The 16,136-nt window shown below is 45.6% G+C and overlaps 1 protein-coding gene across 2 annotated transcripts in view; it reads right to left on the reverse strand.

Annotated features, from left to right (window-relative positions):
- SMYD2 (SET and MYND domain containing 2) overlaps positions 1 to 16,136 on the reverse strand; it is a 49,967-nt gene that overhangs the window by 14,879 nt on the left and 18,952 nt on the right. The window contains exons 2-5 of one of the 2 annotated variants that reach the window (XM_057551380.1): positions 14,631 to 14,694; positions 5,415 to 5,525; positions 2,944 to 3,004; positions 2,130 to 2,254 (exon numbers count right to left, since the gene is read on the reverse strand). In XM_057551380.1, coding sequence (XP_057407363.1) covers positions 2,130 to 2,254; positions 2,944 to 3,004; positions 5,415 to 5,525; positions 14,631 to 14,694 — 361 coding nt within the window. The remainder of the gene's footprint in view (positions 1 to 2,129; positions 2,255 to 2,943; positions 3,005 to 5,414; positions 5,526 to 14,630; positions 14,695 to 16,136) is intronic. The other variant, XM_057551383.1, reaches the window with a different exon arrangement.

Consider the following 16,136-nt stretch of genomic DNA (forward strand, 5'->3'; position numbering starts at 1 on the left):
ACACGGGTTCGAGCCCTGGTCCGGGAAGATCCCACATGCCGCGGAGCGACTGGGCCCGTGAGCCACAACTGCTGAGCCTGTGCGTCTGGAGCCTGTGCTCCGCAACAAGAGAGGCCGCGATAGTGAGAGGCCCGCGCACCGCGATGAAGAGTGGCCCCCGCTTGCCACAACTGGAGAAAGCCCTCACACAGAAGCGAAGACCCAACACAGCCAAAAATAAATAAATTAATTAATTAATTTAAAAAAAAAAAAATGGAAGAGAAGTCAATTCCTCAACTTTGTACTGTCACCCAAATCCACTGTCTTAGGATGCTTGAGGAAATATGCTGTAATAATCCCAGGATCATATAATGAAATCAGGAAGGTTTTTCATTATGTCTGTTAACACTCATAACTTGAACCCATTTTTTCTTTTACCGAGAACAGCATTTTTTTCTGATTATGACAGTCACACAGTAGAAATATATCCATATAAACATAAAGTCTATCAAGGAACTCATCAAACTGTTCACAGTGTTTCTCACGGAGGGGTTGAAGTAGGTGAATGAAGTGGTGATGACTCACTTCTTTCTTGATATGTGCAATTTTTAAAGTGGGAGAACTATGGGTGCTTTTCATCTTTTCTTCTTTTTAGTATTTTCTTAAGTTATCCATGCTCATTGTAGAAAATCCAGAAAAATCATCCAACAAAAAAGCAAAAATTTTCCACATCTCAGGAGATAACCAACAGTGAACTTCCATTTCAACTTTTTGTTTTACGTAAGTAAATTTTCATATTACACATACCCCTGCTCTTACACTTAATGTTATATCGTCATCGCTTTTCACATCTTCAGATATTCTTTGAAATGTAATTTATAAAGGTTACATAACCTTCCATCGTAAGGCTAAGCCAAAATTTATTTACCAGACTCCTACTGCTGACCATTTATAATATGTACTTCCTTTTCTTTTTCTCTTTTTTTTACTTTTCTTTTTTCTTTTTGGTTTTAAAAGAACCACGCAATAAACAATTTGCATGTCAATTTCTGTCCATAATCTCTGACTACTTCCTTAGGCTAGATCCCTAAAAATGGAATTAGTGGGTCAAGGGGTATATAGGCGACGCTTACTCTGTTCTGAGATGAAAATATGTAAGTTATCTACCCAAGATCTTTTATCCATCGAGGCACTGAAGGCTCTGGCAGGGGAATGTTAACTACTTGTGCCCACAGAGCAGTATCCCAGTATCTCACTTTCCGGGAAGGTCACCTTCAACTACACGTTCAGCTTGGAGGGGAAAACGCAAGGGTACGTTAGGGAGAGAAATCCGATCTGGTAAGTCATGCCAGAAGAGCCACCCTCACGGTAACAGGAAGACTGATGCAGCCAGACTGTGTCCAGCCAAAGGGTGCCGGCCGCACTGTCTTCTCATGTCCTAGCCGTGCCCAACGGAGCCTCGGCCTTTCCAAATGGCTGGTTGCCAGTTCCTTAGCGCCTTTAAGTTGCTCTTGTCTAGAAGCCTCTTTAATTTTTTTTTTTTTTTTTTTTATCATATCTGATTTTGGTAAACCTAGGCTCCTCTAAATAGGATTTCTTAGCAGCCATCAGGAAAGACTTCCTGTACGTAGACCCACTTGGGCTCCTCTCCGTGGTGACTATCCTTCCTGGGGCCGTCTGTGTTTGCCTCTATTTATCTATACAGTGTTGGTAGGAGTATAAAAACAAAACAAAACAAAAACAAACAACCAAAAACAGCCCACTACTGTCAGAAGGGAAGGTTTAAGAGAAGAGTAAAATTTAATGTAGGAACCTCAAATGGTCTTTTCTATCCAAAGAGTTCCCAGTATGCCGTGGTACTGGGGCACTGGCAACGCCTCTGTTTTCATAAACCCTTCCTGCAGCAAGAGGTAGAGGTAGGGCGAATTTCCTATGTGCCACCATCAGTGAGGGCCAGCACAGACAGGACCCTGATCTGCTCAAGGCCACCTAGCAAGGTTATGCAAAACAGGGCCCAACAGGTCAAGAACCATGTTGCCAAGTAGATGCCATCATTCTACTTTCGTTCATCTTCACCGACCACGTGCTGGGGAGAGGGACTCAGGCAGCGAAAGGTTAGACTAAGTGTCACCTGATGCTCCCATTCTTACCTGTGCGAAGAGGACTACCAGGCTATGGTTGTCAGGGAACTCGAGGTGCTTGGAGTAAAAGTGATGGAGAGCAGCAATGTCACTCTGAATCAAATCCTTCTTCTCATTGTCTAATTTATCCAGATCTGTGGATAAACCATTATTCAGCTGGTAGAAAACTCTGGATTTCTAGCTATATCCTTTTGGTACTGTAAATGGCATGAAGCGGCAGAAAAAAATACGTGGAGCCCCCAGGAAATATTCCTCCTCCTCATTTGGTCTAATTGATAAACCCTAGGGCAAGAAAAGCATGCCATTTCTTTCTTCTCTTCCTCTGACAACTGGAAGTCACTCAGGACAGGGAATTTCAACTGACCATTAGCAACAAGGTCAGGAATGAGTGGCGATGACTGATAACTAGCTTGGTCAAGTCAAGGGCCCCCCAATTGGCCCTGGAGTCTATGTCATGATCGAGAAAGTGGACAGCCCCTGATTTAACGCCTTTCAGTAAGGACGTCAGCTGTTTACAGGACTGCAATTCAGCAAAGATCCAAAAAATACTCAGCATGCCAGGAGGGCCAGCAGGAGATAGCGTGGGATGTAATAATTCATCCTTAAGTTCCTACTTCCCCTTAATTATTTCCTAGCAGTCCTAGCAACTCAGAAAAGTTATATTCATTTTTCAAAACAGCACACAAGTCAAAATAAAAACTGGTAATTGTAAAATCCCCACCACCACTAAGAATCCAGCTATCTCTTCCTTTCCTCAATCCTGTCTAATTCACAGATAATGTGTGGGTAAGACAACTCCTCAGCCAGTCACAGGGAGACTTACGTGATTCAAACTCCTTCACGGCTAACAATTTCTCTGAAGGTGTTCTCTCTAGGTGGATTTTCTAGTAATTGGGGAAGAAATCACACAGACACAGATTTCAACACCTAGTGCAAAAAACAGTGCTTTCACTTGTACATCAACATGAAGAAAAAGGCAATAGTTCTGAATGAAGTAAAGAGAGCTAGCCAAGGAGTCTGCCATTTGGGCTCTGAGAGCGTTTGCCTAACATCCAAATCCAAAGGACTCTTTTGAAAAGCTTTTAAAAGCATCTGCCACGTTCCTAACACCCTGATAATGCTATGCACACAGTAGGCTCAAAAATGCTTGTTATGGGAAAGAACGGTGGCTGGAAAACAACTTTTTAGGTCCCTGACTTAAAAGGACCTAGTCTACAGATGAACCATCCCATTTATTATTTCTCCTTCTAAAAAGGAACAAAATCAAACCCCCCAGCCATTTTACACTTTCTTTAAGCATAGGCTAAAATGATCTCAAATTCCATGTTTTAAAAAGAACACTTTCGGTTGTATCCGTGAGCCCAGATTCACTTGAAACGTGTTGCCGGCTTTGTTCTAGACACCCCAAGAGGAGCTGACAATAGTAAACCCGCCAGGCTTTGAGAACATGAATAAACTTGGTGTTGACAAGAGTTCAAACGCGGAGCTCAAGAGCTGGCCCAAGGCCGTGTCTTTGTAATCGGGCTATTCAACTTGGGTATACAGGTGGTCCAGCCGGGCGCTCTCACCTCCCTAGTTAACATGCTACGCTTCCCCCTGGTAGTTGGGTAGCCTGTCTCCCCGAATCCTTTGCAAGTGACTAGAATACAAATGGTCTGGTTTTTTAATCATCAAGTCCTATAGGGATGAAAAGGTGGCCAGGTAACTTTTCATTTAATAGACTATTAGTCACAGTAGTAATTATAATAAAAGTTGAATGAAACTGGTATAAACTCATCACAGCTTTCAGACTACTCTCCTGGTGCCAAAACATTTCAATAGTTCTTTTTTAGAGCCGAAATCTTCCCATTCACAGGATCCATTTCTATAAGATTAGTAAGTCATTTTGCCTGGGAAAACTTTTCATTCAGAAAGGGCACCTGCTCCTTCTGAATTCTTAAACACCACATTTTCAATAACATCGGGAGGTGGGGCTGGGGGGGAACCAGCAGACTGGTCACCCAATCCTCCCAAGATGCTTATGGATCAAATCTGATGGCTTACTTACCCTGACACCTCACCCAGTCACACCATTTTCTCCTACCCTTTCCTTCCGACCAGGTACTTGGCATATATTTAAAGATGACACTTAGTAAGGACCCAAAAGTTAACCGCCTCCAGCAAAAAAGCATTCTGATTTTTCGGTCGCACTCTACAGGCCAGCCCTGATGCCTGCGGTTATGCTGAGCCGGCGAAGGGGCATGTCTGCAAGCACCTGACCCAGGCTGAACATAACAGAAGCATGACCTCAGAGGTGAGAAATGTTCTTCTTCTGTTTACGATGCCGAGGAGCCTAACTTGGTCTGGGGACAGATATGAGCTGCTCATGATCACATCTGGTTTCGATGAAGGAAAAAACAAAGTTTTAAACGGAGGGAGGTGGGGTGGGGGAAGACAGAAAGAAGAGGCAGATGAAATTTCAGCTTTAAAAGAGTTACAGTACAGAGGCCCTGCCCGCAGCTTATCACTAGCAAGCAGCTCCGTGGACATACACCTTCTAAGCTCCGTGCGGCCTATTTCATCGTGTCACAAGGACAAGTCCTATGGCATTTTCCGCCCCTCCTTTCAGTTTGGTCCTGTCAAGATCAGGCGTCTTATTATCATGCAATCAATAAGGCCTGAGCAAACAAGGGGTCAGGACAGCCAGCCCCGGCTTCCTCTTTGGAGGAAACTGTTGATGGCTGTCGTCATCCCCATCCCCTCTCCCCTTGCCTCGATTCCTACTTTTCCGCTCCTTCTCGTTCTCCTCTCCTTGCACATGCCATGCTGGTTGTTCTACCCCATTCCTCGCCTGCCAAGGCAGGGTGAATAACAAGACGGGGAGGAGCAGGACCCAGCCCAGGACAGAGGCGGAGGGAGGGGGGAGCAGTGTGCACTCTGTGTCTGGGGAAAGACGGGAACAATGCAAAGCTTCGAAGGCCAGTCTGGTTCCCTAGGACGCTCCAATTATTGTCAGTCAGGTTTTCAGGCCCTGAAAGGCCGTATTTTTCTATGTAAACCTGTCTCATAAAAAGCTCAGAATTTAGTAACTGTGGCTACGTTCCTGGCCTGGGTAAGTGACATCCTAGCTGCACAGGTCAAACCAACCAGCTCACACCTGCAGCATTGTTCCCAACCCCATCCATATGGATGGGACCGGAAATGGGGTCCCAGGACACTTAACGAGAGATGATCACCATGGGCCACTCACTCATCTTTCTGACCTTTAAGAAAAATAAAAATAAAACACACTTGAACATGATCCCAATTCCTCACCTGTTTGGCCAGAATCCTTGCAGTCAGCCTTACCGTCTCTGAGGGATTCCAGTTTTCCCCCAAAACAACCATGGGAGAACATTCCAGCTTGTGCATGGGCCAATCTTCTCTCTGGGAAAGTTAAAAAAACAATTATTACACACACACACACACACACACACACACACACACACACACATACTGCAATAAAGTTCGAGAAGAGAGGATGCAGTAAGTCCTACTAAGGTCAAGTGAAATATGTTTCCTTTTGGAAAACACGACGATGCTCACAAAAGCTAGAGACGAAAACATCCTTTAAGATAGTTGTGGCTGTATAACCTTGACTCAGGCCTGGCCAAGGTCGTTGGCAAGAGAAAATCTGCTTTGTGTTGTTTCATCAAGCATCTCGTGCCCCTCATCATTCCAAACAACACACACACCTTTCCACTATCTGTGGTCGCTGTCAAGTCACAGGGGTGAGTGACTTGGGCATTAGCCATTGGTTTGGCTCTGCTCCCTACGGCTCTGTCCTGGCTCTGTTCTCACTTCAGGGCAAATAACCGAGAAGTGACATATACACAGCACCTAGTCTGTGTGTGTCTACACAGACACGGCACAGCGCCCTTTTACAGGTGATAGAAACAAAACACAAATGAGGGCCTTGTCAAGGGCCCTCTAAGAGTCTGGCCAGGGCAACTCTTGGGAATATTTAGGAACACAGACTTCCTGAAGAGTCATTTGATAGAAGAGGAAAACTGTACTCCTTTCTATCACTTGTCTTGAAGCTTTCTGCCCCAGGTTGGGGGGTAAAGGGCGTGTGCTCACTCCTGGAAGGGTAGAGATGCCCCACTTCGAGACGGGAAGGCTGAGGAAGTAGGAGGACGCGGGTGCCGTGGAGGAAGGCACTGAGCACCGGGCATAAAGCATGATGCCGGCGCCAGCGACAGGGTTAGTGTGGGGTGACTGGGAACTGCCTGGACCACACGGGCTCCAATAAAAGCCCACCGCGGTGGCGTGATGGGGCTGAGAGGCTGTGGAAGAGGACTCCGTGGGAGTCTGCAGAGACTCTTTGCAGCAATGGAACTGGATACCGTTGTGCTCTCCCCTCCGCCTTTCCTGCCTCAGAAAATGGCAAGTGTGATGGTTTAGGTGCTCAGGCCAGAACCCTGGAGTCCTCCTGGCTGCCTCTCTTCTCTCCCTCCCACTCCGCATTCATCTCCCTGGCAGATCCATCCTGTCTGCCTGCAGAATACACCTAGCCTCTCATTACTTCTTGCCTCACCGCCCCCCCCAAACTTTCTACGGGGTGTGCAGACCCTACACCTCGCCCCGTGTCTGCTCGTCTTCTACCTGGACACCTGCTTCTTCCCCCACCCGACTCTGCTCCAGAGAGCAGCCAGAGTAATTGATTCTGCAAAACACAACTCAGATCCTGCCATTTCTCAGCTCAGCACCTTCTAATGACTTCTCACCTCAGAGCGAAAGGCCAAGACTTAAAGATGACCCGTGAGGCTACACGTGGTAGGAGCCCCCCCGCTTCCACTGCTCTGAGCTCATCACCGCCACCATGCTCCCTCACCTCACTCCACGCTGGCCACCACGTCTCCTTGCTGCTCCCTGAACAGACCATGCTTGCTCCTGCCAGGAGATCTTTGGCACTTGCGGTATTTCCTGGCTAGACGCCTCTTCCCCTAGACATCCACCTCGCACCCTCCCTCCTCCACGTCTCTGCTCGGATGCCCCTTTTCAAGGTACCTGCCATGAATACCCTATCAAAACCAGCACTCTCCCCAACACTCTCCCTTTCCTTGCTTTTATGTTTCTTCTTAGGACTTCTCACCACCTGACATATTACACATTGATTAGTTGTTTGGTTTACTATGTCTCCCTCCTGCTCCCACTAAAATAAAGGACCTTATTAGTCTGTTTTGTGTACGCCTGTTACCCCAGAACCTAGAACAGTGCCTGGTATTTACTGGGCACTCAATAAAGCTGTTGAATGAATGAAGATGTCTCTCTGCCCTCCCCCGTGCCAAGAAGGAAAGACACGATGTCACAGTGATTTAAGGCAGCCCGTGGCACAGACCCTTGGCTCAAGTTCTGTGCCAAGATGTTCTGCAGTGTTAAATAACACCATGCCAAATATAACTAAGAACAGGGGGAGAAAGAAATGACAAGATATGCACGAGGAAGAAGAGGATCTGTTTTTAGCCAAAGCCTAAAAGGAGAGCACGGTGATGAGGCAACGTGGTAGGGGCAGGTGGGTCTAGCTCCCAGCCGACAAACCAGCTCCCTCCCCAGATGCAAGGCAGAAAGGGAAAGTCAAAGAGGGCTTCAAGCCTGGCCTTGGGATATCCGAGGGAAGTGAGGACCACCAGCTGGGGACAGATGGCTAACTGACAACTAGGAACACACACGTGTCCACTATGACCCCAGGAACGCTAATACAAGGTCTCTGCAGGGCCTTGAAGATGCTAGTTTTCTGAATTGTAGGTGGTGTCTTTTGGTGTTTAACAATGAGCTCCTGGGAGAAATAAGTTTAATGCTAACATTTCTTAATATGACTTACATATTATTAATAGAATTAATGTGAATAAAAAGTAACATACAATGTAGACATTTATTGACGTTAATGTCCTCAAAGGGAAGGGAACCGAACTACAGGGCACGGTCTGGGGGCGAGCAGAGTGTTGTGAAGTAAGAGGACACTGGTTTGGGGCTCGGGGAGACCTGCATTCTCACCCCGGCTCTGCAGCGAAGCAGCTATGTGATACCAGGCAGGCCTCTTAATCCCTCTGCATCCATATCCTTGGCTGTGAATAACATGATCCCTAAGTTATTTAGCAGGTCCAGAATTCTTGAGTCTATGATTTTATGCCTTCCAACAGTGATAATCAGACACAAAAGCTTGAAGACTACCAACAAATACAGGACCTTCAAATGGGATAATTAGGCATTCATGCAACCAACCACAAAGGGTCATTGTGGGTATCCAGCAAATAAGCTAACCCACAAGAAGCATTCAGACCAGCGCCTGGCACACACTGCGCTCTCAGCAAATGCTGGTAACTGTTCATTTACCGGTTCTTTCATTCATCCAGTAAGCCCTCGACTGACCGTAGAGGCAGAGGTGGGAGATGCAGTCTTTGACTTCAAGAAGCTTATGACTATGTCGGAACACAAGGTAAAAGTAAGAGCGCCTAGAATGGGATACAGCCCCACACAGAGCAGTTAAATCAGAGAGCGGGGTAAATTCAAGGACGTGCAGAATCATATACGTTTCATCAAGGGAAATTTACCAGGTAATAAGAAGTTTTCACTTTCTGTCAGAAGGTGGAAATGACAGAGACATGCCACAATGGTACTACGTGGTTTTAATTCTTAAAAAAAAAAAAAAAAAAAAAACGGCGGGGGGAGAAAAGAACATCTGGTAGAAATGTCAGATAGGTTCTGAGCATACCCTGATATAATCTGCCCCAATTTTGCCCGTAAGAAATTATAAACAATCAGATTGGACAAAATTGAAACAAAAAATTAAGCTAACCTGATGGATAGGAATAAGTCTTATCAATTAATAGTGCTTTATTTGTGTTTTGTTTTGTTTTTTAGCACTGGCCGTTTCATTGTACACAGAATGATTTTGCAACCCTTTATGCTTTTAAAAATATTTTCGCCCGTTTTTCCAAAACTTTCTCTACTAGTTTTCTTCAAAATTCAAGCTGTTACTCCTTGCCTGATTGCAACCTTTATAAAATTTTATGTAAACTCGAATGGATCCCATTTCCCAGGAAAGTAATATACAAATAAATGCACAGGAAGGATTCAGAAAGACACATGCCAAAGTGTTACTAGTGATTTTCTCTGGAAGGATAAAATTATGAAGTATGGCTAGCTACTCTTTCTGTTCTTCTTTCAGTCTTTACTTTCTGATTTTTCTATATTGAGCACAGATTATTCGTGCAATACATTTGAACACTTAAATCTACTGTAAAAGTAAGATAGGGAATTTTTTGGTACACTTTTTAAACTTCTAGTTCATTTTCAGCCAATGTAATAACAGCTCTGCATGACTTTCCTTTTTGTGCACGGACAAAAATGCTTAAAGATGCATAAAGAGAGTTGCAAAATTGTTTCATGGTACATCGGCACTTCCAACACTGGAAGAAAAGAGTGATTGCTATGTCATCCAGTTTTCTGCTGAGCAAACGATATATTGCCTCCCTGCATAAGGAGACCGGATTTTTATTGGGACATCCCCTTTTCTAACTCTCGCATTTGGTGTTTCTCTTGTTCTAATGGGGCTTTCAATCTAGACCATGTCTACTTGTACACACACATAGGTGATTTCCTGAAATGTGGAGCAGCATGCGGAGGTGATTTCTTAAAATGTGGAATAGTTAAGAAAATGTCAGGCTTGCTGCTCTCTACTGCCATCCTCTGCGAGAGGAAGAATGAAGAGGGAATCAGGGGCTTAGAGACCATCTCAAACCAAGATGACAGACACTGCTGAGCCCCCGTCACAAGGACATCTGCTTTGTTTTCTCGTCCCATGAAAGAGTGATTGGGATGCACTCATTCATTCCTACACGTTTTTTCCTACTGGTGATATTAACCATTTAGAAAAAAGAGTGGCTCTATTGAAGACGGTTCCTGTGTCTGGGTTAAGAGGACAAAGCGAATGTAACCAGGACTAAACCTATGACTCTGGCCCCATTCACTAATCACCCAAACAACGACAGGGTCATGGGAGCATTTCTTGGACACTTTCTACACTTCAGTTACTTTCTAATCGATGATAAAAGTCAAGAATGTTCTCGAATCTTTGATCACAAGCTCCTCACACATGCTTTTTAAAATCTCCATTGGGATATGCCCCTTCCTGCTTTCAAAAGCACACTCATAATCCTATCACCTCTATTTACAAAACACAAATCATTTTCTTCTATTTGTTAATGTTAAGAAATAATACCCTAGAAAGTTCTACTCCGCAATTCCTCTATGTAATACCTTTCTAAAGCTGTTCTCTTCAACGTGTCATAGTACGATTTAATGAAAACGTCTTAAGTGAGTGAATAATACACTTAGCTTTCCAGGCGTATTTATAAAAATAAATATAGTTCATTAAAACACACAGGTTACAAACCAAGCCTAACTAAAAAGGAATTCCTATTTCTTTTATATTTCCTCCCATTACCCTTTCATGCATCGTCAATTAAAATCTTTCCTCTGGCAGGATCACACTGAGCCAAGTGAATGAAGAGGAAAGGAAATGGGACAAGACAGAGCCAAACTGTATACAACAAAGCACAGTCCTAAAGCCCTGCAATTAGAGAGGAGGGCCCGGGGAGAGTAAACACAGTGCTGAGGGTCTCCTGAGATGCTGCGTTTGTGGAAGGATGTGTGCCTTACACTCTTGGAGAGGTTTCTGGAAAGACAACACCACTGGAAGGGGTCTTCCCTTTCACCTCAATGAAAGGCCACTTCTCAGTCTTTGACACATTTCCACAGTGCCTCTTCTCCTGGAGCGTCCTCAGCACCCCCAAGCACGGTGTTGGAAAGCAGTGAAAGCCCTCCCCAGGCGGTCTGCACAGTCTGGTCTCGGTGCTGCTGTTGTGTCCCCTTGGGTGGGTCACCCAATCAATGTGGACACTGTTTTCTTATCTACTGATAACCTCCTTTCCAACCCCATCATCTGATGTGTGGTACCGACCCCCTGGTGACTCCAGGTGGGTGGGGTCTGCCTTTGAAGAAAATGACTAGCAGCTGAGGGCCATGCTTTCTTAGGCGGAGAATCACTCATTTACCTTCTTCATTGCTGCTCTTGTTCTGTGCCACTTGCAGCAGAGTCTCCACTTTGATCCTATCCAAGCAGTCCCTTGGGCAGAACCCTGAATACATTTTTATCTGGAGCAAATGCCCCAGATTCCTCCCTAATGATTTTATGGATGAAGCCCTTATACAGCCATTTATTTCTAGGCACTTACTTTGATTAAAACTTTATGACCATTCTATCTCATTGTAATACAGTGTCCTGCACTTATTCAGTTCTTCAGTACCGTAGGATAGAACACCTTAATGACTATTAGCCTCTTCCTTCCACAACAGGAGAGAGATGAAACAAAAATGAGACTTACAGGTCAAATCCAGCCTCACCTCTAGAAAACGAGTGGCTCTGGGAGCTGTGTTATCACTTGTCCTCTAGGAGGCTACTTCTGTCACGAGAGATACTTCACAGAGCATAGGAAAACTGAATTGCAGAAGTGCTCTCCAGGACTGAGGGTGTCCTAGCACAGAAACTGGGCGAGACGCAGGGAAGACTACACATCACGAGGCTGGACACAGCAAGCTGTCTTGGCCCAGACCTTCAACATGACTTACAGTCACAGCACTGTATCCCCCATCCTGGGATTCCCTGATACAAGCAATCACATTATGCTTTAACCTGTACAATTTGTCTATAAGAGGAGAATGTACAGACTTCAAGCTGCTTGCTGTAAAGTAATAAAGAGGCATTCTGGGGGGCTTCCCTAGCGGTCCAGTGGTTAAGACCCCTCACTTCCACTGCAGGGGTCATGGGTTCGATCCCTGCTGTGGGAACCAAGATCACGCATGCTGCGCTGCACGGCCAAAAAATTAAAAAAAGAAAAGAAAACCTTCTTTAAAAAAAAAAAAAGAAGAAGAAAAGAAAAAAGAGGTATTCTGGTTAACATGGGTTGATGAACTCGTTCATTGTGAACCTCCCGAGGCAGGGCACCTATTACTGTGAGTGTGCAAATCCGGGAGACTAGGTCCTAAAGGCAGGGGGACCACAATGGCCACCTCAAGACCCCAACCTGGACCACGATGACTCATCAAAATAATACCACCTGGTGAGGCCTAATGGAAGACAGCTCAGCGGCACTCTCAGGAGACCCAGAGGTAGCTCAGCATCTCACAGACTCTCATATTTTATATTAATGCGGAGTTTACAGTTCCTCAGGGAAGTTAACAAGCATTTTGTAACAAGCATTACTCATACAATGTACACCATTACGGATCTCAAGTTCTTAGAAACCATCCATTCTCTCAGGTGAAAAAAAACAAGCCCCTCGGGTGGGGGGAAGGGACAGTCAGGGTGTTTGGGATCGACATGTACACACTGCTATATTTAAGACGGATAACCAACAAGGACCTGCTGTATAGCACAGAGAACTCTGCTCAATGTTATGTGGCAGCCTGGATGGGAGGACAGTTTGGGGAAGATTGGATACATGTATATATATGGCTGAGGCGCTCTGCTGTGCACATGAAACTATCACAACATTGTTAACCGGCTATATTCCAAGATAAAATAAAAAGTTAAAAAAGAAAACAACAAGCCCCTTAAATCTAACATATGCTGTATACTTTATTCTCTGCATAGAGCTAAGCTTCAGTCCAGCCTGAATTACTGTAATATTACTATTTATAAGCCCTCACGCCTGTACACAGCATTACAGTTTACATAGAACTTTCATATCTGTCAAATCATTTGGTCCTTATAATTCATCAAGATAGGGGCCACTGTCCTCATTTACATTTAAAGAAACGGAGACTCTGAGATGTCCTTTGAATTGCCTATGTCCTATGAAGTTCCTAGAGCTAGTCATTTGCAGAGCTGGGACTATGTCCTCCTACTCTTCTGTGTTTCAATAGTCTGAACTGTCTGTGAGTTACTAGCTTGCTTCTTTAAAGAACCAGAACGTCATGAGTTATTTCTTCTAGGAGTGTTTAACTTAAATATAGAAACAGCTAACTTATCAGGCCTGGAACCAAATCATGTCATTCCAGGGCTCACTGATCTCTCCAATGTCGCAGCAATCCAACCACAGAGTTCCCTGTCTATGATCTGTAGGAGCAAAGTATGATATCTCCTCTTCAAAAGGAGCCACACTCCCTAAAAACTCAACGACAAACCCATCTATATTCTCACTGCCCCACAGACTGACAGTCTCTGGAAGCCCACAGGGAGAGGGACCATGTACGTGGCCTTCAGAACCAAGGCTGACCTTCCCAAGCCAGTGGCTCAGCCTGTGTTTCATTCTCGCCAGGGCCCCTGTGACAGGAGCGCTACGGTTAGATGACACTGACATGCTAGACACCAGAGCTTAGCAACCTCTCCCACTGCCAAATAATGCCCTTTGGAGACTTTCAGAGACCAGCTGCATAGGGAGAAGAGAGAGAGAAAAAAATGAAATCGTGGGTAATAAGGCAGACCAGGGAGGGGGGAGGGGACAGAGGGGAATGACACCAAGTATGGGAAGAACAACAACAAAAAGAGGTACAGATATGTTGAAAATCCTCCCTGTCATATAGAGCCATTGTTTAACGGCATCAGCATTTCCCAAGGAGTATCAGCAGGTTTCCATTAAAAAAACAGATTGGGGAGGGTGTACTGAAGTCGAAGATCATATTCTCCCCAAATTCAAATTGCTGGAACATGGAACACTTTTTCTGTAAAATATCTATGAACATTTTGTGTAACTATATAGTATCAAGTAGAAAAGTCTGGAAAACACCACTCCTCGTGCCTCAAAGAATCTACCAAGAGCTCCTCCAAACTCCCCCTTGAGCTTTCCAGTTCCGTGTTACGAGACTCCCTTGAGACGTACCCATCAAGCCAGATGGCCCATGGTCTACATGCAACCCGCCTCCTGAACCCACTCAGCCCTGACTGCTGCCGAGGCACCATCCCCAAGTCTCCAGGTCCAAGTTCAGAGCAGCTCGCCTCTGGCTGTACGAAGGCTGTGCCAGGGGCTCACCTAAGTCTAGCTGGAATCAGGCTGGGTTAGACCAGCCCAAGGGCAACGTGTGGCCTGCTAGAGGGACATATACAAATACAGACCTGTGATAGTAAAGATTAAACAATTATAAAGATAGCATTTTAACAGTTTTCATTGGTCATCTTTGCATGTTCCGTCTGTTGCTGGTAGTCTTGGGGGGCAGACTGTCGACCCTAGTGATACACATGCCTGTATCCGACACGGCTCCCCTATTTTTGATCTTCTGTGTGGCCCCAAAACGCTACTGCCCATCACTGGCTGCCCATCAGCCCCGGGCCAGCACACAGGGGGACCCAGCCACTTCCTATGCCACAAGCAGGCTTTGTAGCTCTGGCTGCAGGAGGGCTCTGGGAAGCCGTGACAAGGACGAGAAGGCTGTTGGGTCCCGATCTTCCGAGGAAACAAGGCCCTCCCTGCCAGCTGGCCCAACACCTACCTGACACTCCACATTGCAGTAAAATGCCTGCTTGCATCTTCCACATTTGGACAATCCTTCTTTCCTTAAAAAACAGAAAGGGCACTGTAGTATCGAGAGGCAGGGAAACGTGAAGCTGCACATTTTGTCATGCAGTAGCAACAGCCATCTGGTCCGAAAGCAGAGCCAAGAGTCACCTTACCTTGCTCTCCCACTGATAGGTGGCAATTTCCCAAAGGAGAGTTTGACCAGATTCAGCCCTTGAGTAGGAGTGAGTTAGTCAAAGAGGACACGCACCGACATTTACCGACCCCGACAGCATGAAAGGCACTTTCCAAAGAGGCGAATGACACACTCTTTGACTCATGAGCCTGGCCTGGGACACCACAGCTGTTACCATCACCTGCACTATCATTCAATAGTTTGGGGCAAGTCAAAGGCTCTTATGTCCTGATTTTCTCACCTGCTAGACAGGGACGGAAATAAACAAAGCCATCTTGGAAGTTTGAGTCTGTACAGATGGAGGATTGGGGTCCACCCACACTGGGGAAAATGCACTGTGAGTGGCAACTTCTAGTATTTAGAGACGCAAGTGATGCAGAAGATAGGATGGAGGATGTCAGTAACTCAAATGTTGTCCGGGAAGCTAAGTTTAAACACAGTGCAACCCAGCAAGTGGGAACATATTCCTGAATAAAATAGTCCCAGATCTGATTGGTACACACATCCACCTTGTCGGTATCCTACTGAGCGATTCTTCTGCCTCATCATAATTAGGTCAGTCCTCCCTGTTCACTGCCATATTATTTATCTTCCTGCTTCCCACACAGGACGGGGATATTTGTTGTTTCCCAACTGTTAGGTGCTGGTGTGTTTGCTGCGTTAGACAAGCCCCAGTTTTTTCAAAAACTGTGAAGCCACTAAGTTAAACCACATACGATAGAACTCTTAGAAATTTTTTTGAGGTGGGGAACCACCACATGGTAAAATCAGAGCACTATCTGTAAAGCCCGCTGTCTGATTCTCACCCACCACACTGAAGCCAGCTTCCTGACTTATAGAAATGCTGATGTCGCGAAGAGCACTCTTGCTACCGTCAGGGGTGCCCCCTGCCCTGCAGCGAAGCCCCCTCACCCCCACCCCTTCTGCAGCTTCCCGGGAGAGCTGATATTTCATGATATACATATAATCGCGCTGCAGAGTCCTCCTCTGCGTCTCGTCAGCAAGTGGTAGTCACCACACTACTCCCACGGAATCGGGAAAGTGTTCCAAAAATGCTACTGTTGGAACGAAACAGACTGCCTTGCAGTTTTCATGACAGCGCTTGGGTTCCAAGAAGCAGACTGAAGAATGTGTGGGAGAAAAACGCATCTTGCGGTTGAGGTATAAATAAATGTTCCAAGTTTGCACATCTCAGTGGTTCAAAAAGGAACCCACTGATTTGGCTGAGTGTATTCTCCGGCCTGAAATACCCTCCGAGGAGATGCATCTGGACGAGATGCACAGTCCCTGCTCTCCTGCATTTTA

This window comes from Balaenoptera acutorostrata, chromosome 1 (assembly GCF_949987535.1).
Source record: "Balaenoptera acutorostrata chromosome 1, mBalAcu1.1, whole genome shotgun sequence".
NCBI lineage: Eukaryota > Metazoa > Chordata > Mammalia > Artiodactyla > Balaenopteridae > Balaenoptera > Balaenoptera acutorostrata.